At 37.9% G+C, this 27211-nt stretch overlaps 1 protein-coding gene across 1 annotated transcript; it reads right to left on the reverse strand.

The window, feature by feature from the left end:
- Nucleotides 1-21880: 21880 nt before the first annotated feature.
- LOC136211123 (NADPH HC-toxin reductase 1-like) lies at nucleotides 21881-26647 on the reverse strand. The gene is made up of 5 exons (XM_066002696.1): nucleotides 26484-26647; nucleotides 26229-26398; nucleotides 24483-24698; nucleotides 23287-23660; nucleotides 21881-22247 (listed from the first exon to the last, which is right to left on the reverse strand). Exons 1-5 carry the CDS (start codon nucleotides 26596-26598, stop codon nucleotides 22112-22114), a joined length of 1011 nt encoding a protein of 336 aa, XP_065858768.1. The 5' UTR covers nucleotides 26599-26647; the 3' UTR covers nucleotides 21881-22111.
- Nucleotides 26648-27211: the final 564 nt, after the last annotated feature.

The following is a 27211-nucleotide window of genomic DNA, read 5'->3' on the forward strand; positions in this document are numbered from 1 at the left end:
CTTCGATGGGACAGCATCAGAAGATGGCTCACTACCTGTTGAGCTACTTCATTTACCCAAAGATCAACTGCACTACATCAGCAACCAACTTTGAACAGTGCTTCATATGGCACATGCTGACGTACACCCCCATCAACATGCCGGTTTTCTTAGTTGCTGGGTTTCTACGCAGCACGGGTACAATGAGGTTGGGATCAATCATCACCAGGATCCTCATCGACCACAAGATTGACCTCGAAGGTGAGGAATCTTTCAGAGGAACCGAAATCACAGCTGCCTCTCTGAGGGCACTTAAATTTGGACAGCCCTTGAAGAAAGGAAAAGCTGCTACTGCTGCTGGCCAAGCTGATCAGACTGAGGAGACTACTGCTGAGCCTAAGAAAGGGCGAAGAACTAAGGCCCCAGTTTCTCGCAAGAGAAAATCTGCTGAGGCACCTAATGTTGTGTCTCCAGCAAAGAGGCAGAGGTCAGCTGGAAAGTCAGCTAAGAAGAGAAGCATGCAAGATGAGCCTGACACTGAGGAAGCTGCTGAGCTACCTCAGAAGAAGCAGAAGTCTTCAACACTGGCACCTCTCAACGTCATGCCGACAGATTTTATTATACCGGGTGATTCTCATTTCACTCAATGCCAAGGTACTGATGCTGACGAACCTGAGGTCCAGTTAGATGACCACCTCATCTCCCAAGTTGAGGAAGAACTTGATGGAGATAATACTGAGGAGGAAGAAGAAGACGATGAAACCAGCGGTCAGGATGACGCTGAGGAGTCTGAAGAGTATGACAGCGAAATTGAAGCTGAGGACGCTAACACTGGGTTAGGTGGAGGAGCTGTGCAGACTGACACTGAGTTAGCTGCTGGGGTTGAGCAAGTTGATCAAGCTGACCAGACCCATACTGAGGAAAAGGAACCTACTCCTACTCACTCAGAAGAACCTGCTCATCATACCACTCCACCACGTAGACGGCGAAAGCTGGTTAAGGCCAGTGAGAAAATGGTCAGTGAACCCCCTGTGCAATCACCATCTATTCCTGAACTTGTCCTCTCCAAGACAACAAAGGATCCTTCTACCGTCCAATTAAAATTTTTCAAACGGCCCTCAACTTCCTCTACTACAACGCCGTTGGAAAAACAAACCTCTGTTTCTTCTCAACAGGAACATGCCGAGCATACCACTTCCACCACTTCAACAAGTCAGGTTGAACCAAGCACTGTACATGCTGTTTCCTCAAGCATGGTGCTGACTCCTCATCCTTCTGCCGTCAGCACAGACAGTGTTCGGGTTATGACTTCCATCACCAACCTCTCTGCTGATCAATCAACCTTACCTCCGACTCAAGTGCAGATTGAGCCAAGTCATCCAGTCACTGACCAGGGTACTCCTTTCACTCCACTTTCTTCTGGTCATACTGATGTACATCGGGATGCCACTGAGTCCGGGAAACAGCTCATTGACTCAGTGCAAGCACTCATCCACGATCTTCAACATTCCGCTTCGCCAGCTGCTGGATCTTCAATTCCTGAGACAACTCAGCTTTCCCAAGTCACACTACTTCTCAACGAAGTCAAAGGACTCAAGGATCTGCTGAATGTAGTCTTATCATTCCAAGCCCAGCAAGCTAAGCAGGATTCACTTGCCAAGTTGGCAGAGATACAGCAGTCAACAATTCAACATCTGAACTCTCTTAAAAACTTTCCACCAAGTCTTTGCTAGCCTCTCTGAAGCTCTCATCTGGCAAGCCAAAGCTCAAGCTTTCAGTGTAAATATGCTCAGTGTTGCTGATCTTCATATACCAGTAGAAGTATCAGCTGATGGAGTTGCCATTTTTGATGGCGTAAACGAAAGTGCTGATAAACTAAAAGAGCTTTCCCAAGAACTTTCTCATGCTGTCTTAACCGATGCGTTCAAGCTCCCTGAAGTTGACAAAACGGGGGAGAAAGCGCAAGCTGCCAGAGCTCAGCATGAGCGACGTCAGTACGAGCGAAGTCAGTCACAGGGCAAGAAAAAGAAATAGATAGGCTAGGTCTTAACATTTGTAATCTATGTTGTTTATTTCTTCTTTTGCCGTGTAACTGCTGACTTCTTTCAACTTATATATCATACTTACTTTTCCTATTCAAATACTGAGTTATGATATATGCTAATAAGTACTGAGTTATTATATATCTTCATTTATATCAGCTTTGTTTAACACTTATAATATTTGACTAAATGATATGCTGATAACATGTTTGACATGAACCTATACACTTATGAAATATTCTGATAAGAACTCATTGAACAACAAATTACTCAGCGCGCTCTATATGTCTAAAAACTTCCGCCTAACACTGAGTAAATAGAATATGTGATATAGCTGACCTATTTCTAAAAACTGACCTTAGACTTATTCATTTAAATCCTTAAATGCCTTAAGAAAAACTAAGTCAGTAGCTCAACCCTTACGGGGGAGTTTGCTTAATTATACTAGGTCAACTATTATGGGGGAGCTCATACTGAGTTCCTTGCTGAACAGTTTTGCCAACATCAAAATGGGGGAGTTTGTTGAAACACCTTTCTACATAATTTTGATTTGACAAAATTGTTTAAGTATAAATTAAAATACATATTCTAAACACACTAAGTTTAAATGCTTTTATTTATTCTACTAATGTGTTTGTTCAATGTTGAGTTAAATGTTATAAGTCATAAGGATTGGAAGGCCCAAGCCCAATACGGAAGCCAAGGCCCAAGTCAAACAACTCAGTACACTCGGCCCGCGTATGTCAAGACGTTGCCGTTTCATTCAAAACGCAACTCAGCAATCGGAAGGATCTAGAAGACCTTCGGGAACAACTTCAAGATGAAGCTGCTGAGTAGTCTCGACAAAGCGTACAAGACAGCAGCTGGCAAAGGAAAACTTCCAGACAAAGTGTTTCCTCTTTAGGCAAAGTTCAGACGACACAGTATGCTGTCCAGTTGACTTTACCATAAAAGGAGAGACCATCTGCTGTGCTGACCGAGGACAGAAGATACACAATTGTGATTGGCCGAGAGCTTTGTCCAAGTCAGGATGACAACGACACATAGCCGTTTCCCTCCAACGGTTATTTCGAATTTCGAAATGACCGAATGACCAGACGTCTCTATAAATAGTGCCATCACAAGCTTCACAAAATACAGAACTTGATCAAGCCATTACGCTGACCAAATCTCTACAAGTTCTGCAAGCAAGAGGCAAAGCAAAATTCTTACACTACTTTTTTCATATCTGTGTAAAAGTCTAGAGTGATTGTAAATCGTCTAAAGTGTCTTAGCACATCTTTGTATTAGGAAAAAAACACTTATCATTTCTAGAGATAGAAAGGAGAGGCTGAGTACTCGGTTTTAAGTACTCAGCGGAGAGATTAGGATTGAGTAGAAGTATAGAGGAAGGTACTCTTGTAATACTCAATTGCTGATATTGTAAAAAGTTTTAGGCTCTACCTTTAAAGAGCTCAGTAGAGGATTTGAAATCTCGGACGTGTTCCGGGGACAGGACGTAGGCTTAGAAGAAGCCGAACCTGGATAAATCTGCTGAGTGAAGTATTTCTAAACCTTTGACTCATTATTTATATTGCTTGCTTAAACAATCAAAACTGACCAAGTCAAGAGGTCAAGTTGAGTTGTGCGCATTAAAACGTAAGAGCTCAAGAATAGACTCTAAGTGCTATCTCTTGACTCAAGCTAAGAAACTGACCTAGTCACCTGTTGACTAAGCCAGTATCTTGCTGTTTACTCAGTGCTGCTGTTCAAACCTTTTCTTTAGTAAAAGAAGTCTGCCTAAACTGAGAAAAAGTTTAAATAGTTCCTAACCCCCCCTTGGAACTATACTTGCAACTAAATAAGGGACCAACATCTTGTTTATATGGCCTAAACGACAATGCCACAAGTAAGTTGAATTATCTAGCTTATGTCTTTTGGTATCAATTGCAAAAACATGAGTTTTATCATCTAACACATAAATCCCATTTTGTGATATTCCTGAAAAATAAAAGATCGAATCTTTATAAAAATTCCAACTATTGTTCTTTATTGAAATATTAAAACCGTCGTCAACGAGACGGCTAATAGAAATAATGTTACGAGACATCTCAGGAACGTATAAACAATTCCTTAATTCTATTACAAGCCCAGAGGGCAAAAGTAAAACATAATCTCCAATTGCGAGGGCGGCAACTCTTGCTCCATTTCCCACTCGCAAGTTTATGCTTCCTTTCTTTAGTTCCTTAGTCTGTTTTAGCTCCTGCATATTTGTACAAATATGAGATCCACATTCGGTATCAAGTACCCAAGATTCAGACAATGAAACCGTATTTATTTCAATATAGAACATACCAGACGTAGAAGCACCGCCTTTTCCCTTCTTGAGGGTGGCTAGATACTCCTTGCAGTTCCTCTTCCAATGCCCGTCTTTACCACAGAAGTGGCACTCTCCTTTGGGCTTCTTAACTTCCTTTCCCTTGGACACATCTTTCTTACCTTTCTTGGGATGTTTAGAATTGGGAAAGTTCCCTTTTCTTTTCTTCGATCCCTCGATTACAAGAGCCGGTATGGCCTTGTCTTTCTTCATATTGGGCTCAACTGATTTGAGCATGTTTGCAAGCTCTTCAAGAGAGGTTTGCAAGTCATTCATTTGGTAGTTCATGATGAACTGTGAATAACTCTCTGGGAGGGACTGAAGAACCAAGTCGGTACTTAATTCGTTGTCCATCACAAATCCAATGCTAGAAAGTTTGGTAATATAGCCTATCATCTTGACAAAATGTGTCATGACAGATGTGCCCTCTTGCATCCTGCAACGATATAACAGTTTTGATATCTCGTAGCGTTCGCACTTGGTTTGTTTCCCAAATAATTCCTTTAGGTGCATGATGATGGAATAGGCATTCATCTCCTCATGTTGCCTTTGTAATTCCGACGTCATCAATGCAAGTATGATGCAAGCGGCATGATCATCATCAGCCTTGTGCTTCTGATAAGCATCAATTTCCTCGATGGGAGCATCATCTTCTGGGACAGGGGGTATTGATGTATCAAGTACATACCCAATTTTCTCGAACTTCAAAACAATTTTGAGGTTACGAAACCAGTCGGTGAAGTTTGAACCATTCAATTTGTTATCGGTAAGGATGTTTTGCAGATTGGTTTTAGTCATGATTTTAAGAGTGTGTGTTTAAACAAAACATGAGAGTGAGAAAGAGTAAACGTATGTCATTCATTTGCTTTAAAGTTTAACAATCTAAAATTATAGGCCTTTTAATTTATTTCAGATTGCTCCCACTATTTTTCCAAATTAATAACCCTCCATATTAATTCGAAGAATTTCACAAATCCTTTAGTGAGCTAGGATCCTAACTCCTGAGATTTCGCCTTGAGTTTACTCAACAAGCTAGTCTCATTCATTAGGTAGATTCATATAATCAATCACATCTCTAATGTGATTCCTAGGTTATTGGGTTACTAACCACATTAGTAACTAATATGCTATTCATATTAATCCCAACCGTTTTGCCCATTAGTTTATGACAACATGAGTTTACTCATCCAATTATCATAATCTAATTTAAGTATTACCCCATATTCATGAAAAATGATTTTCGATAATTCAGATGTTACCATAAGACCCCGAGCTTGAGTTTACTCAACAACTCAAAGGCCCCCAGTACTGCCGGCTGAATTATAATATTAGGGAGGGGCAACCGATTTTAATAACTTACTTATTTACTTAACTTTTTAATGAGGGATTTTATTTAAGTCTCATAATCTAACTTAGTCTTGATTTTCTTTAGCATACATCAGACATACATACATTCACATACATTGGCGTTATGGACACATCATCTAAATTATTCCGTCGAGCCAGAGACGGAATAAAAGGCCAAACCTAAGGAAATACTAACTATTACATATTTCTCTTTAGGTCCACCGTCTTCTCCTTGGCGCTTTGAAATTACATTTTAATTTCTATACTACTATAAGAAAACTTCAATTGAATTGAAGGGAATCAGATGAGAGCAGAAATTACAATAGATAGTAGAAAGGCAGGACGCGCAGTCCCTATTTCAAAAATACCAAAAGACTAAAAGAGGGTCCAAATATGTCCATAACTCCAAACATGCATAGACTCAATTAAATAAATTTAATTGGTTGATTACATAACCGGCTTATGTAATATTTAGGTTAATCACATTAACTCGTCAAATTAACTTTCATCCAATTTTACTTCTAATCGTTTTGTATCTTTATATTAATCCTTAGATTAATATAACCATATAAAACGTTGATTATGCTTGTTCCATTTATTTTGATTTTAATTCATTTAACACTTTGATTTACATATTGGTAAAAACAAACATTTAAACGAATTATTTATTCGATAATCAAAACAGAAAACTATTAATTTCTGAAACATATATATACATTTAACATAAAACGATTTTAAACCTATTTTAAAATCCAGTGGGTATCGGGCCGGGCCCGAGGGCGGGCTGCTGCCGATTGGCAGCAGCCCTTAGGGCACGCGGGGCGCTGCCGCCTTGCGGCAGCGGCGCCCCTGCGCCGCACGCGGCTGCTACCGCGAGGCAGCAGCCGCGTGACAGCGACCAGTCGCACCGTGAGGCGCGACTCGGGCTGCTGTCATATTTTTTTTATATTAAATATATATATATATATATATATATATATATATATATATATATATATATATATTTATATATATCAGTTCTAAAACAATTTTAAAACGGTTTTCAGAAATAGGATAATCTACAATAGATTTCCGTTTTATCATTTAGAATTAATAAAACTAATTTTATCAACCTAACTATAAAACTAATAGATTTTGTTATAATGATTATCAACCGAAATAATTAGGAACATAAGCATAATCAGTTTTAATTAACAATTAATCAAAACTTTATTTATCTTTAGAATTAATTAATCAATACTATTTGTCAATTAATCCTAACCATAAATAATTATTCAATCCTATTGAAAACTTCTATATTTTCATATATGAAATAACGGATTTAACGATGGCTCTGATACCACTGAAGGAAATTAGGGCTAAGGTATAGCAGCGGAAATATAAATTTTTTAGCCTATTTCCTTTTAACCATAGGATCCGTTAATCGTTATTTCATATAAAGAGGGATAAGAAGGAATACCTTTCGATGAACAATCTACCGTTGTTAAAGAAGCGCCCACAATTCTTCTCCGAGGTTCCAACCGCAAAGTAGAATACGGTGAGGTTAAGATAAAATCAACCCTTATGAGATGCAACCAAAATAGATTGCCTCTAATTAACCAACACAAGATCAAGGAGAAAGAGGGATGAATAAGATTAATCAATCGATGGAATGCCGTATGAATTCTTGTCCACGAACTTGGGGATTAGAATTCTTTTCTCTCTCTCTCTAAGCAATTTCGAAAATCACAAGTGGGGAGGCTTAGGGCTTGGTCGAAATTCACTATAGGGAGGGGTATATATATATTAGCTTGTATCTAAACCCTAGTTAGATAGGAATAGGTTACTTAATAGGAATCCAATTCGGAAAAGGATTCCTAATTATTATCTCACTATATATCTAATATATTTAGGATAATAATAAATAACCTAATTGGATAATAATAGGAGAATATTAATCTAATTAAAACTACCAATTAAATTATCTCTTAATTAATTTAATTCATAATCCTAATCAAATTAGGATTAATGGAATAAAATCAATCCCTTACTAATACATACAAATTTCGGCCCCCTCCTTGTATTTGGGCCTTATTGGGATCAATTGGGCTTCCATCTATTAATCATATCCATCTCTCTTTTGGTTCCAAGTCTTATGTGTGATCCATTAGGTCCTTACTACTTCTGGCCGTATGCAACCTATTAAATTAATTTCTTCAAGAATTATATTTAATCCCTTGCATAACGGAATGATGTACAGAGTATGTTATTGGCAAGTCTGTAATCATTCCCCCATAGTCCGTTAAGAAGACAGGTTGATTCTGTCGTTAACCCTTCCGTATTAGTTACGGTATAATACGATCCTTTATCAACTACATCCTTGAACTGAATCTTATGACTACGGGTAATGTCAAGTCATATATAGCGAGACGTTCATTTTACTTGTTATTGGCCGAGTCAACTCAAAAAGATAGGTTAAGTGAAATCTGTATTTCTACTCTTAAGCTATCACCTTGCAAGGGTTTAGAGTCAAGTCTTCCACAAGCGATCCTTGGATGTATCTCCCATTAACCGGGAGTGATAAATGCTCAATCCAATGTATAACTACCCTGAAATTACTTCCTGTGACACCCAACCTTTGCAGTTCACACCCCAGAGTCATCTCTGTTAAGGATCGTGGGACCACAGGATCAAAGTCTCACATTCAGTAATTCAGGATGACCAATTAACATTCCTTTGAGTCTGAGGATTAGTTATACCTATTAATACCAATGAGATGAACAGTTGACAAGGATGAATCTACCCATCCTGTTATCTCAAATCGGATCCCCAATCCTAATGAACAACGTTTCATCGGATCTATGTAACTGTCCAGATATCTGTATATATGAAGCTTGTGAGATCAGCTTTCTGTCGGACAGAAGACATTGTTACATACAAGTCTCAACAGTGATATATCAATCCTAAACATATCACTCGACTTGGGGTGGTTTTAAGTTTATTAGTTTATTATAAAGTTTTGTCTCACTTCATGCTTGTATGAACACTTTATAATCACTTTAAACAAACTTACGGATTTCCTTTTATTAGACTTTATTTAGTGCTTAAAAGGGATTGCCTTTATATAGTTATAAAACATATATCTCATTAAAACAAATGATATAAAGAACAATTCATTTACAATAAGTTTGTATCCTGCAACAATTGACTATAGGACACAAAACCCCAACAGTCCATTCTGGTCAGCATGAGCTGAGTTGGGTTCTTCCTCTGTGTGTTGAGTTGTTCTTCCTGCAGGGTCAGTTTCATCGAAATCTACATGGACTGACTCTTCTACTACCTGAGTCCTTTTATTATAAATTCTATATGCTTTACTGTTTGTTGAGTATCCCAAAAAGATCGCTTCGTCAGCTTTGGCATCAAACTTTGCCAGATTATCCTTAGTGTTGAGTATAAAGCATTTACACTCAAAGGCACGAAAGTATCCAATATTGGGCTTTCGTCCTTTCCAAAGTTCATAAGGGGTTTTCTTTAATATAGGTCTTACCAATGCCCTATTCAATATATAACATGTTATATTGATAGCCTCTCCCCAAAAATACTTTGGAAGCCTATTTTCACTCAGCATTGTCCTAGCAGTTTTTACTATTGTCCTATTCTTCCTTTCAACAACTCCATTATGTTGAGGAGTTCTAGGGGCAGAGAAATTGTGGTCAATACCGTTAGTTTCACAGAATTCATCAAACAATTGGTTTTTGAATTCTCCACCATTATCACTTCTAATGCGAGCTACTCTTAGGTTTTTGTCATTTTCAAGCCTTTTGACTAATGTTGTAAACATCTCAAATGTCTCATCTTTGCTACTCAGCAAGATGACCCAAGTATACCTAGAGAAATCATCTACAATAACTAAGGAAAATTTCTTACCTCCCATGCTAAGTGGCTGGATAGGTCCGAAAAGATCCAAATGTAGTAATTCCAATGGCCTTTTGGTTGAGACAACCTTTTTGCTATGAAATGAATTTTTAATTTGTTTACCTTGCTGACAAGCATTACAAAGTTGATCTTTTTCATATTTTAATTTGGGTAATCCGTCAACTAATTGCTTTCTAGCTAGTTTAGCAAGGAGGTCCATGCTGACATGCCCAAGTCTCCTATGCCATAGCCAGGAGTTGTCCTCTTTTGACACTAAGCATATACTTTTTGAAAATTGTTTTTCCAAACTCAACATGTAAACATTTTCTACGTGAGGGGCTGTTGAAATCAAATCATTTGTTTTTCCCTCGAGTATCTGGCACTTAGTATCATCAAATATAACCTTCCTTCCACTCTTGCAAAGCTGAGATACGCTTAGAAGATTATATTTGAGACCTTTAACTAAGGAGACTGACTCAATTTTAGGGTTACCTCCGATAGTTCCTGAGCCAACTATCTTTCCCTTCTTGTTGTCTCCAAAGCTTACACTACCTCCTCGTTTAAGCTCTAATGTGATGAACTGAGTTTCATCACCTGTCATATGTCTTGAGCATGCGCTGTCTATATACCAGAGTTTTGATTTCTCCACGCATGTCAAGCTGACCTGCATTTTAAACTATTCGTTTTTAGGTACCCAATTCTTTTTGGGTCCTTTCTTGTTAGTGTAAACATGTGCAAAGTCATATTTTAACTTGTGACGACATACTTTTGCAGTATGGCCACTTTTACCACAAAAGCCACACATAGTTACCCTTTGAGGGTGATATTGAGTGTGGTCAGCATTGTTGTGCTGAGCATGCCAGCATACCTTGGTAGTATGACCTTTCTTACCACAGAAGTCACATTGGACAGTCTGTTTGTTATGCCAGCACACAGCTTTTGTGTGTCCTTTCTTCCTACAACAGCTATATTGACTAAACTGTTTATGCTGACCAGTACCTGAGTACTCAGCATGGGGTTTATTCTTAGTTGAACCTTTTATTTGGTTTTGTAAAGTTGTGACATCCTTTCTAAGTTTCTTTGACTCAGTTTGAACCTCCGTGACAAACTTATGTAAGATTTGCATGTTCGTATGTAAATCTGAGTTGTCCTGGAGGAGATATCGGAGGTCACTCAGCTTGACCTCCTCAATCTCGTCACAGCGCCTGCTGAGTGCCTTAATCCTTTTGTTACACTTCTTAGTTAGTGTATATAAGTCACTCAGGGCATTTACCATTTCGTTTCTAAGAAAAAGTAAGGATGTTACCTCATTGTTGTTTTCCTCCTACTCAGAATCTCCAGAGAGGTCGGCTTGCTCAGATTGAGATTGGTCAGCTCCATCATCTGCCATGAAACATATGTTGGCTGTTTCATTTTGCTCAGCTTCAGATGATGTTGACTCATCACTGTCACACCACGTGGCCACCATTGCCTTTTTGCTTCCATTCTTATCTTTCTTCAGATTAGGGCAGCTTGACTTAATATGCCCAGTTTGATGGCATTCATAACATGTGACAGGCTTAGAGCTATCCTTTCTGTATCTGGTGTCACTGGACTCAGTTTTATATCTATCTCCTCTCTTGTATGGCCGCTTACTATTTCTTTCATTTCTTCTGAACAGCTTTTTCATTTTTCTAGTAAACATGGCCATTTCCTCATCATCAGTTGACTCACCTTCTGTGGAGTCAGCTTTCATCACAAGTGATTTCTGTTTCTTATCCTCAGATTTTTCTTTAGCTTCAAATTTTTTCATAGAGATTTCATGGGTCAGCAAGGAACCGATCAGCTCATCATATTTGTATGTGGTCAGGTCCTGAGCTTCCTCTACAGCTGTCTTCTTAGCTTGCCAGCTTTTGGGAAGACTTCGTAAGATCTTCTTCACTTGTTCTTCTTCAGTGAAATTCTTACCGAGTCTTTTAAGCTCATTTATTATGTTGGTGAACCTAGCATTCATTGCTGAGATGTCCTCATTGTCAGTCATCTCGAACAGCTCATACAATCGCATGTGTTGGTTCACTTTGGATTCCTTGACCTTGCTAGTGCCTTCATAAGTTACTTCCAGCTTTTTCCAGATCTCCTGTGCTGACTCACAACCTGAAATCTTATTGTATTCTGCAGCATCTAGAGCACAGTGAAGCATATTGATAGCCGAAGCATTATTTTGTAATTTTCTGAGGTCATCCTCTGTCCACTCAGTTTCACTCTTGATAACTTTCTCATTATCAACAGCTTTATAAGGTACATGTGGACCTTGAACTATTGCAAGCCATGCACTCATGTTTGTGGCTTGAATAAAGTTCTTCATCCTATTCTTCCGGAATGTATAATTGGATCCAAAGAATAGGGGAGGTCTAGTGATTGATAATCCCTCAGGGAGTATCTGTGTTGTTTGGTTTCCTGGGAGGAAACGAGTGCTATTCTCACCCATTTTTCGGGATCAGCTCAAGATTGTTAGATCTTTGAGTAGTGAGCTTAGGCTCTGATACCACTTGTTGGTCCCTAGTAATTAGTTCCAAGGGGGGGGGGGTTAGGAACTAATGTAACTTTTTCTCTTTTAATTATGCTGAATTAATGTTATTTTAAGAGTTTGATAATTCAGCGTGTTGGTCAGCATGGGTGTTTGATTAGTCAGACAGTTTTAGTTCTATGCTGACTAAGACTGCTTGACTTAAGAGTTGGGAATTGACACTTGAAAGGTCAGTTTCCAACTTAGCACTCAGATTTACTCAGTTTCAGTTTTAACAATTTATAAGCTGAGTAAATACAACAAGCAACACATGCACATATATATATATATATATATATATATATTGAGAGAGAGAGAGTTTAGAAGTTACTCAGCACGACTTATCCTGGTTCGGCCTCTCTGCCTACGTCCAGTCCCCAGTTCCTCTTGGGATTTTCAATCCAATACTGAGCTCTTTCAAGGTAGAGCACAAACCCTTTACAAGGCAGTGAGTATGCAAGAGTACGTCCTCTATTCGTCTACTCAGCTCCTACTAAGTACTACAACCCAGCACTTAGATTTTTCTACCACTGAATACTTAGAACCAAGTACTTAGCTCAACACTTTCAATATTCCTATTGATCACACACTTGTTCTTTTTCAACTAAAGAACACCTTAGATGATTGCAAAACAATCAATCTAGCATTTACACAAAGAATAGAAAAATTGGTGTAAGATCTTTTTGTATTTGAGTGCTTTCAGAATTTTCTCTCTTGTATTTTTCTTTTGATGCTTGAGCAAATGATCCAAGAACTCTCATTGTCCTTTTATAGATGAATTTCTGAAGATTGGATCATTTGAATTTGTTTAGCCGTTGTGTCCAAAACGGCTCTTTTAGGAGACAGCTTCTGGTCAGCTTCAAACTGTTTCGCCATTCCCTTCTTCTGTTTTCTTCAGGCGTCAGGTTTTGTCTTCTTGCATCAGACTTGTCTTTTGTGCCAGTTGTCTTTTACCAATAATCCACAGACCCATGATTCTTGGAATTATTCTTCTGTGTGCTTTCGAGGCTTCAATTATTGGTGCAGAAGATTGGCAGACTTTGTCCTTTAGTGAACGGATCTTTCATGCTGTCCTGACTGTCACTCAGCTTCATCCGTTATCTTCGAATGTTCAACTTCTATGCTGAGTTCCTTCTTAGTCAGCTCCGTTCTTGTTAATTCTGAAGGGGTCTTCTGATTTAGTCAGCTTCATTCTGGTAATTTTGAAAGAAGCTTCTGATGCTGAGTTCTACTTCACTCAGCTTCTATCCTTTCATGCTGAGTTCCGTTCCACTCAGCTTTTGGCTTATGCTGACTTTTGACCTGTCTTACTTTATATATATTTTTGCACTCAATATTGAACAAACACATTAGTACAATTAAATCAAAGCATTTAAATTTAATTGCCTCTTAATCATGGATGATTTTGTCAAATCAAAATCTTGTGGAAAGGTGTTTCAACAGATACCGTTAGAACTATGAGGGATGTTGGGCATGTTGACAACCGACGTGTGGAGGTTGCTAGAGTATATCCAGGTTTAGGAAACTTTGATAGAGATGATGCCTTTAAGTTAAAAATAGACTTACCGTCTTTTGGAGGCGAACTGGATATAGAGGGATTCTTAGACTGGTTATCGGAAGTGGAACGTTTCTTTGAGTATGCTGGGATTCCTGATGAGAGGAAGGTGAGGCTGGTGGCGTATCGCCTGAAGGGTGGCGCATCAGTTTGGTGGGATCAGATGAGGAAAGAACAAAGAAGAGGGGGCAGAGATTCGATTAGATCTTGGCTATGGATGAAGGCGATGTTGAGGGAGCGGTTCCTACCGCCGGATTATGAGCAGTATATCTACAGCTCCTATAGGGGATGCTCTCAAGGGACCTGAAGTTTCCATGAGTATACTTCAGAGTTCTTGAGGCTTTCGGCGAGAGCCAACTTGTCTGAAACTGAAAGCCAAAAGACCTCTAGGTATCTAGAAGGGTTGAGATACAACATCCAGGATCGTATTGGCACACAGATGGTGGTTTGGGTACAAGATGCCAGGAATTTAGCACTCAAGGCTGAATCTCAACTAACCGGAAGATCCAGGAGATCCGCCACTACTAAGTATACGCCTGGAGGAAGAGATAACGTGAGGTCTTATGACAAAGGCAAGCAGGTGGCGAGTGCCAGTGGGGCCAAGGTTAACAGTGTGGGAAGGGGATCTGTTGGAGATACTAGGCCATACAAGGAAGCACCTATACCACCTAAGAGCAACAATCCGTATGCGAGGCCAGCACCTTTCAAATGTTTTCGGTGCAATGAGCCAGGCCATAGATCCAACGAATGTCCTAGGAGGAAGAGCGCCAACATGGTGGAGAGGTATGAGGATGACTATGACGAAGGGGATGAAGTATTTTACGAACCCTTAGGAGAAGATGATGATGAGGCGGATGAAGAGAGATACGCCATTCATGTGGTACGACGTTTGTTAGTCTCCAGCCGGGTAGAGGGAGATCAGAGGCACTGCCTATTCAGGACCCGCTGTCTTGTGAAAGGTGGGCGATGCAATGTGATAATAGATAGTGGGAGCCAAGAGAACATTATGAGCAGCAGCGCCGTTCAGAAGTTCGGGTTATTGGCGGAGGCGCATCCCGACCCCTATAGAGTGGGATGGATCAAAAACATGGGTGAGCTTAGGGTGACCCAGAGATGCAGGGTACCTATTATGATTGGTGATTACAGTGATGAAGTTTGTTATGATGTGGTCGATATGGATGCCTGCCACCTATTGTTGGGCCGACCCTGGCAGTTTGATAACGATGCCATCCATGCAGGAAGAGAGAACACTTACAGATTTGTGAAGAATGGGGTGAAGTTCGTCCTTACGCCAATGATGAGAGAGCCAAAGGCCGACGAGAAGTCTACCTTGGTAGTCTGTCCTACACACAAATCGTTTGTCAGCGAATGTGAAGAGAGCCAAATGGTGTATGTGGTGATGGTTAAGGCGAATCACGAATCCACCCATAGGGGCGAAAGGGAGATGCCAAATGAAGTGACCCGCCTACTTGGCGAATATCAAGATCTGTTCCCTAACGAACTGCCGAGTGGGTTACCACCTTTGAGGGACATCCAACATTATATTAATCTTGTGCCCGGGGCTAGTTTGCCAAGCCTTCCCCACTATCGAATGAGTCCAAAGGAAAATGACATCATGAGGCAGAAAGTGGAAGAGCTCATTGAGATGGGATACGTTAGAGAAAGTATGAGACCATGCGCCGTCCCAGCGCTACTTACGCCCAAGAAGGATGGATCTTGGCAGATGTGTGTGGACAGCAGGGCTATCAACAAGACCACTATCAAGTATAAGTTCCCTATTCCAAGGCTGGATGATATGCTAGACCAGCTTGGCGTATCCCGAGTTTTCTCCAAGATTGACCTCAGGAGCGGTTATCATCAGATACGAATTCGATCTGGGGATGAGTGGAAAACAGCCTTCAAAACTAGGGATGGATTGTATGAGTGGTTAGTTATGCCATTTGGGATGACTAACGCCCCTAGTACTTTCATGAGGCTGATGAATCAGGTACTCCGCCCGGTGATTGGAAAATTTGTAGTTGTGTACTTTGACGACATCCTGATTCATAGCGAGACCTTGGTGGATCATGTGGAGCACTTACAGATAGTGTTTGACCTATTAAGGAAACACCAGTTATACACCAACACTAAGAAGTGTGACTTCGTCATGGAAAGTCTGGTTTTCCTTGGGTTCGTGATTAGTGGCGAGGGGGTCCAAGTTGATGGGGAGAAGGTAAGAGCCATCCGAGAATGGCCTACTCCGAGGAATGTGGGGGATATCAGGAGTTTTCATGGGTTAGCAACGTTTTATCGCCGATTCATCAAGAACTTCAGTTCCATAGGGGCCCCGTTGACGGAATGTTTGAAGAAAGGAAGGGGGTTCGAGTGGGCGGATGCCCAAGAGAAGAGCTTCGCCCAAATCAAGGAAAAGTTGAGCACAGCGCCAGTGCTGGCGTATCCCAATTTTGATAAATTGTTCGAAGTTGAGTGTGATGCCAGTGGAGTTGGGATTGGTGGAGTCTTGATGCAAGAAAAGAGGCCCATTGCATATTTCAGTGAGAAGCTTTGTGAGGCACGGCAAAAGTGGGCCACGTATGATCAAGAGTTTTATGTTGTAGTGAGGGCGTTGAAAGTTTGGGAACATTACTTGGTGGGGAAAGAATTCATCCTCTACACTGACCATCAAGCTCTCAAGTACCTGGGAAGTCAGAAGCAACTTCGAAGCTCCATGCATGCCCGGTGGTCCGCCTTCATAGATAAGTTCCCCTATAAGCTTATTCATAAGGCTGGAAAACAGAACAAGGTGGCGGACGCCTTGAGTCGAAGGGTGTCACTAATCAAGACAGTAAACCTGGAGACCGATTGTTTTGAACACATCCGAGGAGAATACTTGGCGGATCCTGATTTTGGCAGTATCTGGGAAAAGTGTCAGCACCAACATGGGGATGGGGCGTATCACCTGATGGATGAGTATCTCATGAAGGGTAACCAACTTTGCTTATCCTGCACTTCCATCCGCGAGAAGGTTATCCGTGATCTACATGGCGGATCCCTTAGAGGGCATTTTGGGCGAGACAAGACATATAAAGCAGTGAGTTCCCGTTATTTCTGGCCTAAGATGAGGAGAGATGTTGCCTACTTAGTCGAACGATGCTATATTTGCTAGACCGCCAAGGGACGCACTACAAATACTAGATTGCAGTTACCTTTGCCTGTGCCAGAGACCATATGGGAGGATCTGTCCATGGACTTCGTCCTAGGGTTACCCAGAACTCAGAGGGGCATGGATTCCATCTTTGTCGTAGTTGATCGGTTTTCAAAGATGGCTCACTTCATACCATGTCGCAAGACTAATGATGCCTCAGCGACTGCTAAGCTATTCTTCAAAGAGATTGTCAGGCTACATGGCGTACCTAAGAGCATTGTCTCGGATCGTGATACGAAGTTCCTCAGTCACTTCTGGCGAACGTTGTGGGCTCTGTTTGATACGTCTCTGAAGTTTAGTACCACCACCCACCCTCAAACAGACGGACAGACCGAGGTGGTCGATAGAACCTTGGGAAACTTACTGTGCAGTAAGTGTAAGGATAAGCCCAGGATGTGGGATGTGGTTTTAGCCCAAGCTGAGTTCGCCTACAACGGCTCTGTACATTCGGGAACCGGGAGATCCCCATTTGAGGTAGTATACACAAAGACCCCAAATCACGTCCTTGATATAGCCCATCTTCCTAAAGGAAACGTGACTGCCAACCAGTTGGCTAAGGATTATGTACAGATACACCAAGAGGTGAGAGAGACTCTTGAGGAGAGAAATCAGAAATTAAAGGCTAAGGCGGATGAGCACCGTAGGGACCTACAGTTTGAAGTTGGGGATGAGGTTATGGTATATCTGGGCAAAGAGAGACTCGCCAACGCCCAAAGTAGCAAGCTTCGGCCTAGGAAATACGGGCCATATAAGATCATTAAGAAGGATAATGCCAATGCCTATCATATAGCACTGCCGAATTGGCTTGGTAAAATCTCACCAGCATTCAACATCCGTGACCTTAGCCCCTGGAAGCCGGATGGTACTTTGGAGTTCAACCAGGGCGGATCAGTGTCGAGGTCTTTTAAAGAAAGAGAGAATGATGCGGACATCCTAACTGGGATCACCGATCACGCGCGCTTTGGCGGATCCTTAAACATCAGACCCACGGAGGTTGTACCTAAGAGGGCGGATCCCCAGGACATACAAGCGGGGCGGATCTAGGAGTACGCCCGAAGGCGTATCAACATCCACCCTGGGCGGATCTCTAAGGTTTACTTCCTCCCGAAGTAATTCACCAACAACCCTGACAATCCGTACCTGTACCATTGTACTGATTGTCGGGGCGTATCACCCATTTTACCCTTTTATGGATAGCCTTATCGGAACCCTAGTAGGGGTAATCCTTGTCTTTTATTATCATTAGTAGGAGGTATTTAAACCCTCATTTTGTAAGGATGTAACAACTTTTAATCAATCAAACATTATTCTCTTTGAGAACCGAGGTTTATACCTTGTTATTGGGATTCACTCCTAGTTTAGCCAGAGAAGAAACTCTTTGTTGGTATAATTAAAACCTTCATTTATCGCTTTCAATCTATATCACTTATATTATCTAAAGCCACAAAAGTTTGTCTTCAAAGAGCTTTAAGAGCTAACATTCATAGATGCAGTGTCTAAGAAATCAACCGACTAGTCCGTCTATACGCCTGAAATCAAGAAGCCCGTCTGATTTTCCTTGATTCTTCCCTCCTAGGCATTTTTTGGCCGTATCTGAGTCTGTCTAAGTTGCGCCTGGACAATGATCAAGGAAATAAAAAAAATTATTTTATTATAATTTATTTTTGAATATTGTCTCATTTTTGTCCGTAAATTATACATATATTTTTAATTGTGTATCTACTCTTATAATATTTCTTCAAACAACATCTTATAATAATATAAAAATCAAGGAATCTTAGACCATGGTTCCCAATCAGCATCCCAATAAAAAAATATAATATATTATAAATTTACTAAAAACAAAAACTTGACAATATTTTATTTTCTAGTTAACAATAATGTGCACTACTCTTTGTATATTTTAATTTTATATTAGAATTTCAGTAGAAAAGACAAATATTAGTTAGCCAGCCACGTTAACAGATGACAAAATCGATGAATTGCCAATATATTTAACATTTATATTGGATAGGTGACAGCTAAAAAAATATAATTTAGATTAGAAAATGAGAAATTAAACTAGTGAAGACACTTGTATCTGATAAAATAAATTGAAGACACTTGTAGTGAAATAACATCAATAAAATAATTTCAGTCAAAATTAGTCAGCTAGTTGTGGAATTTTGTGTGACATCATGCCAGTTCCAAGCAAGAGATACTTTTTCTCCAAATATAGATCTATCTTTAATGTGAGGACGAGCCTTAATACAACGGTAAATGTTGTTGTCGTGTGACTGAAAGGTCATGGGTTCGAATTTTAAGAGCGGTCTCTTATTAAAATATTGACAGAGGAGGCTTGCCCCTTACACTCTTATGGTGGGACCTCTCTTCAGACCCTAGCTTAAGAGGCGACGCGTAATGCACTCAGCCGCTTTTTTTTTTATAGATCTATGTTTAATGATGTTTTCCATAATCACTAGTTCTCTGAATTTGAACTTGTTCATAATAGTAGATTAACTCTTTGAATTTTGTAAATGTTTTATCAGCTCATTGAACTTGACTATTTACGTATCACCAACTTCTTGAATTTGTCCATAAAAGTATATTACCTCCTTAAACTTTATAAATATCTCACCAACTCCCTAAACTTGCTTATTCCGTAACAACTAAATACAAAAACTTATTAAACGTAAATTCTAAAAATACGACCCTTCCCTAGACCCTCGCTTAAGCGGGGACGCGTAATGCACCGGGCTGCCTTTTTTTATAGATCTATATTTAATGATGTTTTCCGTAATCACCAGCTCTCTGTACTTGTTCATAATAGTAGATTAGCTTTCTGAATTTTGTAAATGCTTATCAGCTCATTGAACTTGACTATTCCATATCACCAACTTCCTAAACTTATTCATAAAAGTAGATTCGCTCCTTCAACTTTATAAATGTCTCACCAACTCCATAAACTTTCTTATTCCTAACAACTAAATAGAAAAAGGGTCAAATACATGAATATCATAATTAAGTACAAAATTACAACTAAATCATATTACCAAACTTAATTCTTAATATGTCATTATTCTTTATAATTTACACCATAATTTAAAAATTCTAGACTCCAATTCATAAATCATAAACCCTAGAAAATATATTCTAGACTTCTAATTTATAAATTCCAATCCTTAAAATATATTAAAAGTACTGATTTTACTAGTTTGACATAATCCAAAATTATTACTTGACATAGTTGTAATTTTTTTTAAAAGATGAATTTCTATGTAATTTTCCCATAGAAAAACTTATTAAACCTAAATTCTAAAAATACATCTTCATCTATTCGAGATGTAATTTTTTTTCTCTTCTCATATATTCAATCTATTATAAGAGTTAGTTTTACAGGTTTGAGAGATCAGATGGATAGGGATTGAGAGTTAGTATTATGGTTTTTGTATTTAGTTGTTACCGATTAAGCAAGTTTAAGAAGTTTGTGAGACACTTATAAAGTCCATGAAGGTAATATACTTTTGTGGACAAATTCAGAGAGTTGGTGATACAGATTAGTTCGTGACGAGTTAGTTTTAATCGTAAACTAACTGTTGGGGTAATTTAATTTTTATATTGTTAGCATAGATTATAATTTTACTTTATAGTTATTTTTATTTAATTAAATTCATCTCTCAACAAAATAAAAATGTGATAAAAAATCAGAAATAATATCAAAAGATTATTATAAAAAAGAAAACAGAAATAAAAAAGAAAAGAAAAAGAAATAATAAAATCAGGGATAAATTTGCACCATTTTTTCAGCAACCCGTCCAGCAACTTCGACAACGAAAACTGATGAGGAGCATCTCCGTTGAAGATCGAGTCCGGACGAGCGAAGTCGGAGGAAGAACCGAGCACGAAAGATCAAACGAGCAAAGGGGCCAAAGTAGTCCGGGCGAGCGAAGTCGGAGCAAAGAACCGAGCATCTCCTTTCAGCAGCTAAGGCACGTTCCGCGTGAGTAAAAGCACGCTCCGCGTGGAGCCTGAGTGATCCGGGGGAAACGGCACTGAAAAGATCAGCAACTAATCCACGCCCTGCTTGGATTGGCCATGCTCCGATTGAGTGAAAGCACGCTCCGCGTGAATGAAGGGTTGATCCGGAGAAAGACCAGCAACCAATCCATGCTCCGCTTGGATTAGGCACGCTCCGATTGAGTGAAAACACGCTCCGCGTGAATGAAGGGTTGATCCGGAGAAAGACTAGCAACCAATCCACGCTCCGCTTGGAATTCATTTAAAAGACATTGCTCCATACTCCAGTTTACTCCTTAATTACAACTCTACCACTCCCTATTTACAACCCCATGCCACTCAACATTTACAATCATACCATTCTCTATTTACACCCATGCCACTATATATTTACACCCATACCACCCCTTTACTTTTACCCCAAATTACCCTTACCTTTACCATTTTAATTAGTTATGTAATTTGCTAACTAGTTTTGGATGCTATAAATGCATCTCTTTCTATTGTAATCCTTAATTTTTCATCAATCAAAATTATATCTTCTTCTTTGCGAAGTTTGTTAAGGTTTGAAACCTTCAACAATGGGGAATCTTTGATTTCCTACAGAATTAGTCCGTAAAACCCGAGATTCACTCCTTCTAGTTTAGCTAGAGAAGAACATCTTTGTTAGTTTACGATTAAAACTAACTCGTCCCGAATTAATCTGTATCAAAAACAGACCCCGAAACAGCGAAATATCATCCCTATAAAAAACAGACCCTGAAACAGTGAAATATCGGACAATCATTCACGTAGAGTCTAATTGTTGAACGCATTTATAGGAGGAAGTATGTCAATTTGATCCCTTGCCTAATGGATGACAACGGAATTGAGTTAAATCTACTCCTAATTAAGTTAAATCTATTTCTCAGAGGCCAGCTCGGTGAGCTGGCCTACGGGAATCAACTTTTTAACCCGTTAATTATTAAGTAACAATGGTTCCTAACGGAATAGGTAACACCTTTAAGTTATTATCTACCATTACACTATATTTCAATTTTTTGAGAACATAAATATCATTCAAATATAAACTTGAGTTAATAAAACTCACAACTAATGCAAAATAATTTTATTACAAAATAAGACAAACAAGGAAAACAAGAACAACAATAAGAAGATCTTGAACTTGGCCATAGTTGAACATGATGCAACCAAATAATAAGGATTGAACCAATTAAAGAGCGCCTAATCTCCTTGCACATTCCAAGCTCTCATCTAAAATCTTCTTCATATCATACTTATAAACAAAGCCCAAATTTGTCAATTTTGATGTATCCAAGTGAATTTTTTCTCCATCTTCTCCAATTAATCTAAAATTAAAAAAATTCACTCATTAGTAGAGTTACAAATACTATATAAAAAAGAAAAAGGAAAAGTACCCATAAAAAATTATGTTATAGATCTGAATAATTTGTTAATCCCAACATTATCTAATATACTGTATAATCTTTATATTTTAATAGTATATTATAAGGTCCTTCATTTTTTTGTTTTATTCAATAATTTGGTCCTTTATAAAAAAAACTAAACTGATTAATAATTCTAATATTTCAAAAACTAAATTATAGAATAAAACAAAATTTAAGAATTTATAATGTATTATTAAAATATAAAGACTATACAGTATGTTAAGTAAAAATATAGAGATTAATAAATTATTTTTCACAAAGATGCCATAATTGACAAGTTTGACTATATTAATGTGGGGGCAATGATTATGTTTTTACATTTACTGATATGACGTATTAACTTAATGACATTGTAAATGATTTTAGTACTTTTTTTCTTGCTAACGATTATGGAAACCACATGGTTCTCTTGCAATAAAAAGAAAATCAAAACTTCTTCCAAAACTTCGACGGTCACTCTGAACTTTTAAATGTTCCAAATGACTTCTTATTCTTATCTAATTATATTCAATAATCCTATATTTTTTTTTCAAATACATTCAATAACCTCCTATTCTTACTCAATTGCATTCAATAACTCCATATTCTTGTCCAATTATATCCAATAACTCTAAAACTTCAACTACCTCGTAAACTTTCAAAAGTCCTAATTATTTATCTATTTGAGATTTTCTGTTTGATACATAGCAAACACTTTGACACGTGGTGGACCGTGTCTCCCATTTCAGCATTCACCAAATTCCATGAAAAATAGAAAATTATTAAATGTAAGTGGGTAAGAATATGAGATCATATGATACTTTTGAAACTTCAGGAGACCGTTAATGTTTTTAACCGAGTTCAAGGCAACAAATTAATTAGGCCAAAAACATCATAAAACGCATGCAATTCATTTTTTTCCAAAACAAAATAAAGATAGGAGGAAGAAATTAAAACTTACTTGTCATCAATCTTGAACTCAGGGTAATTTTGAGTGAGGTATGTTGATAAATCCTTAGTAGTTGGAGTGGCACCAGCACAAATGAATCTACCTTTAACTGATGGATTTTCCATACAAAAAATATGTGCTTCACTTACATCATCAATGTGTACAATAGGAACAGAACCCAGAAGTTGTTGTATAAACATCATTCCATTATACCCAAATTCATTCCCTTTAACTTGTGAAATCATCAAATCAAGACTTAATGGAACACTTGGAAGACTTGTTTCACCTCCTACTAAGCCAACTGCAAGAGTTACTACATCTAATTTATCATCATCTTGTGCATTCAAAACTTCCTTCTCTGCAAGAGTTTTTGCTCTCAAATGATCCTTCATGATTGAAGAAAAAAAAAATCAGAATTCAAATCAATGTGTGTATCTACGTGCTATGATTGGTTAGCGGGTTAAATGCACGTCACTCAGCTTTTATGGTTGTCTCAAACTGGTCACTCAACTTCAATTTATGTTAATAAAATCATTCAACTTTCAATTTTGTCTCAATAAAGTCACTTCGGCGACTTTAAGAGTAAGAAAACGCCAAAAATATCAGGTAGCAGTAGTCAACTTTCACTACTGACTGAAATGATACATAATTGCCACCTAACTGACCAAAATTATATGTGGCTACCACCTAGAGTACATGTGTCGTTCCGATCGGCTAGGTGACAGCCATGTAGGTGATTTGTCCCAATAAAATCGTTCCAACTTAATTTATGTCGATAAAATCATTCAATTTTTTGTTTCAGAAAAATCACTCCGGCGACTTCAAGAGCAAATAAAAACACTAAAAATATAACGTGCAAATAAAGACTTCAAGAGCAAATAAAACTCTAGTCAACTTTCACTGAGGACCGAAACGATAGGTGGGTGCTACCTAACTAACCAAAATGACATGCGGGTGTCACTTAGCTGACACGTGCCGTTTCGATAAGCTAAGTGGAAGTCACGTGTCATCTAGGTAGAAGCCACGTGTCTTTTCTATCATCACTGAAAGTTGACTAGTGCTCTTGATGTCCCCAAAGTGTCTTTATCTAGACAAAATTCAAAGTTGAACGATTTTTTTGATTGAAGTTGAGTGACCATTTTGAGACAACCATTCAAATTCAGTGACTAACAGTGCATTTAACCCATTAATTAGCTATATGTTTATACCATTGTGAATTCATTGGCATACGAATAGGAGATGTCGAGAGGAGTCCAGCAGGATTCGTCCGCGCAAGGTTTGTCGTAGCTAGTTCCGTCTTCGTTTAAAGGCGAAACTGCGAGAATGATGCCCGGGTAGATAAGACGCTTAACACTTCCGGAGTTAATGCACGAATCAACGACGCTTTTTGTAGCTGCCACCGTTGATTCAACACGGTCCTTAAACTGTTTTTGAACATAAAAACATATGTACATACATATTAGATCAATGGCAGAGGTTGAAACAATTATACGAGAGTCCAAAGTACGCAAATATGTTAAAATTTACTTATTTTTTTTATCAAGCATCAACCGCAGAGTGGAATCCGCAACTAATTCAAAATCAGTCCCAAATTCTGAAAGAGCAAAATTACTTATTGCATTTAGCGTCAACATTTTCTGTTGTTAATTCTAATAGCTTTGAGGTTTGATTAAATATACTAATTAGATCTACTTCCTTTTATTGTCAAAAAAATAAAGATCTACTTCCTTTTTTTTATGGTCAAAACAAGAGCTCTATATTGTGGGTTGTTAAATACGGTCCCTTTTTTACAGTTACTGTTGAATATACTACAAAGATAAGATAGAAAGATATAATGTTTAATGAATAATTTCCTTCAATTAGGGTTGATCATAGAGCCTTGTATATATATATAGTAGATTACATGAGTTAGAGTTTAACTAGAATTGACCGTACGTAATATAGATAAACATAAACACTAATTGTTAAATAATTCTAAACAAGCATAATAGTTATCTGTTAGTATCGGATGATACGTAAAGAGATAATTAACAATAATCATCTCCAACAGTTATTACCCCCATTTAGACTTTTTTGCATTCTCATAATTTTGATCAAAAACTGAAAATTCTCTCTCCAAAATTATAAATCCGAACAATAATAATTGAAATTATGAAAATAATTGATGTGTAACAACCCGAACTCCGAAAATGGATGATTACGAGTTGGAAACATTAAAATTTACCTTTTTTGCATTTTTCGTCACAAAAAATTGAATTGTTTTACATTTTTCGTCATAAAAAATTGAACAATTTAGTATTTTTCGTCATTAAGAATTGTAAGATTTTGCACCTGCCAAATTTTAGCCGATTCTCTCAAAAAGAAAATTCAGTTTGGAAAAAAAATTATAAAAAGGGAAAAATTGTTCAAATGAAAACCGTAATAAGTAGTTTGGGGATAGTCATGAGATAATCATGATCGAATTTAGTCACTATTAAGACTTCTCACTCCTTCTATACATGAATTTAGTAAAACTTGAATCTGAAATCTCTTTCTATACATGGAACAATTTTGTGATCGTGAATTTAGTTGTTTAATCTATCTATACTTGTTAAAGTCCGAGTTAGCATTATAGATGAGATAAATAACTATATTCAATAACACTGTCTTCCTAGCTATAAATAACATTTGTTTTTTATGATCTCTAATAATTTATCCGATTACTCGATTTAAATTAAATCTCGTTAGGTACTAATGGTCCCCAATTAAAGTTTGTTGAGTATACTAAGACAGAAGATGCTCTCTAAATAAATAAGTATTCTGCATTGCTCCCATTCGGCCAAATAAAGCAGGTATATATATATATAAACTGATGTCATGATGACAATAGATTTAAATTATTTATTTAAACAACACTAAATGACATTAATATTGAAATTCCCGAAAAATAATAGAATAAATAATAATAATAAAACCTGAGTGCTATTGGGGTCATGTTGCAGAGGAGTAGCAAGATGAAAAACAACTTCACAACCATCAATGGCAGGCTGAAACTCACAGTTGTTATAAACATCAGCTTGAAAAAGAACAAGATTAGTCTCTGCATTTGGTAGTGATTTAAGTAATCCCACTTTGGCTTCATCCTCTGCAAATTAATTCAACAAATTACCATTAACTAATTTAATTAATTTGTATCAGAAAGGAAGAACAAAAATAGAAAGAGAGAGTACCTAAGTTTCTTAAGGTAGCATGAACTGTGTAGCCTTTCTCTAAAAGCTTCTTAACAATGGAAGAACCAAAGTAACTAGAACCTCCAGTTACACAGACCTTTTTTTGGTTACCCATTTGTTTGATTAGTATGTGATTTTTGGAATTGATTTGGAGAAGGAATTAGCTATGGGGAGTAATGCAATATATATTGTAGAGATTGGGGTAAGATTGGGTAAATTACATTCTTGACCCTTTGAATTATAGGTACTAATAGTAGGGATAAGGGGCAAATTCGACCTATGGTTTTCGGAAAGCGAAAATTTAACCGTAACTTACGAAATGGTACACATTTACTTCTAACGTTTTCAAGTAAGATCAAATTTCTCTTATAGATACCTTTTTTTTATTTGTACTCCGAGATTTGAAATAGATGAATTTTCTACACGACTCATATTACTTACAAGATTTATCAACCACTTTAGCTACTTTAGCGGCTTTGCCGATTACTCGGGATTCCGATTAGTCCATTTTCTTATAGTGCTCAAATACTATTATTTTAATCTCAAAATCTTTTACTTATTTAATGGAAAATTTGAATGGATGACTGTCGTGTCGACCTTTAAAATACGTTTGTCGCTAAAATGGAGTTTCTTACCCTTTTCATTGGTTATTTGTAAATACATTAGTAACTTAGCAAACATGATGAGGATATCCCTCTTTTAGCTGCGGAACCGGAGCCAAAAGATGC

The sequence above is a fragment of the Euphorbia lathyris genome, chromosome 1 (genome assembly GCF_963576675.1).
Source record: "Euphorbia lathyris chromosome 1, ddEupLath1.1, whole genome shotgun sequence".
NCBI lineage: Eukaryota > Viridiplantae > Streptophyta > Magnoliopsida > Malpighiales > Euphorbiaceae > Euphorbia > Euphorbia lathyris.

Coding starts and splice junctions, on each gene's coding strand:
- LOC136211123 (XM_066002696.1), bottom strand. CDS start 26,598: ATGGGTAACCAAAAAAAGGTCTGTGTAACTGGAGGTTCTAGTTACTTT. Junction 23,661..24,482: donor ATGCCAATGAATTCACAATG/GTATAAACATAT, acceptor TCAATCATGAAG/GATCATTTGAGAGCAAAAAC. Junction 22,248..23,286: donor GAGTTCAAGATTGATGACAA/GTAAGTTTTAAT, acceptor TTTTAATTTTAG/ATTAATTGGAGAAGATGGAG.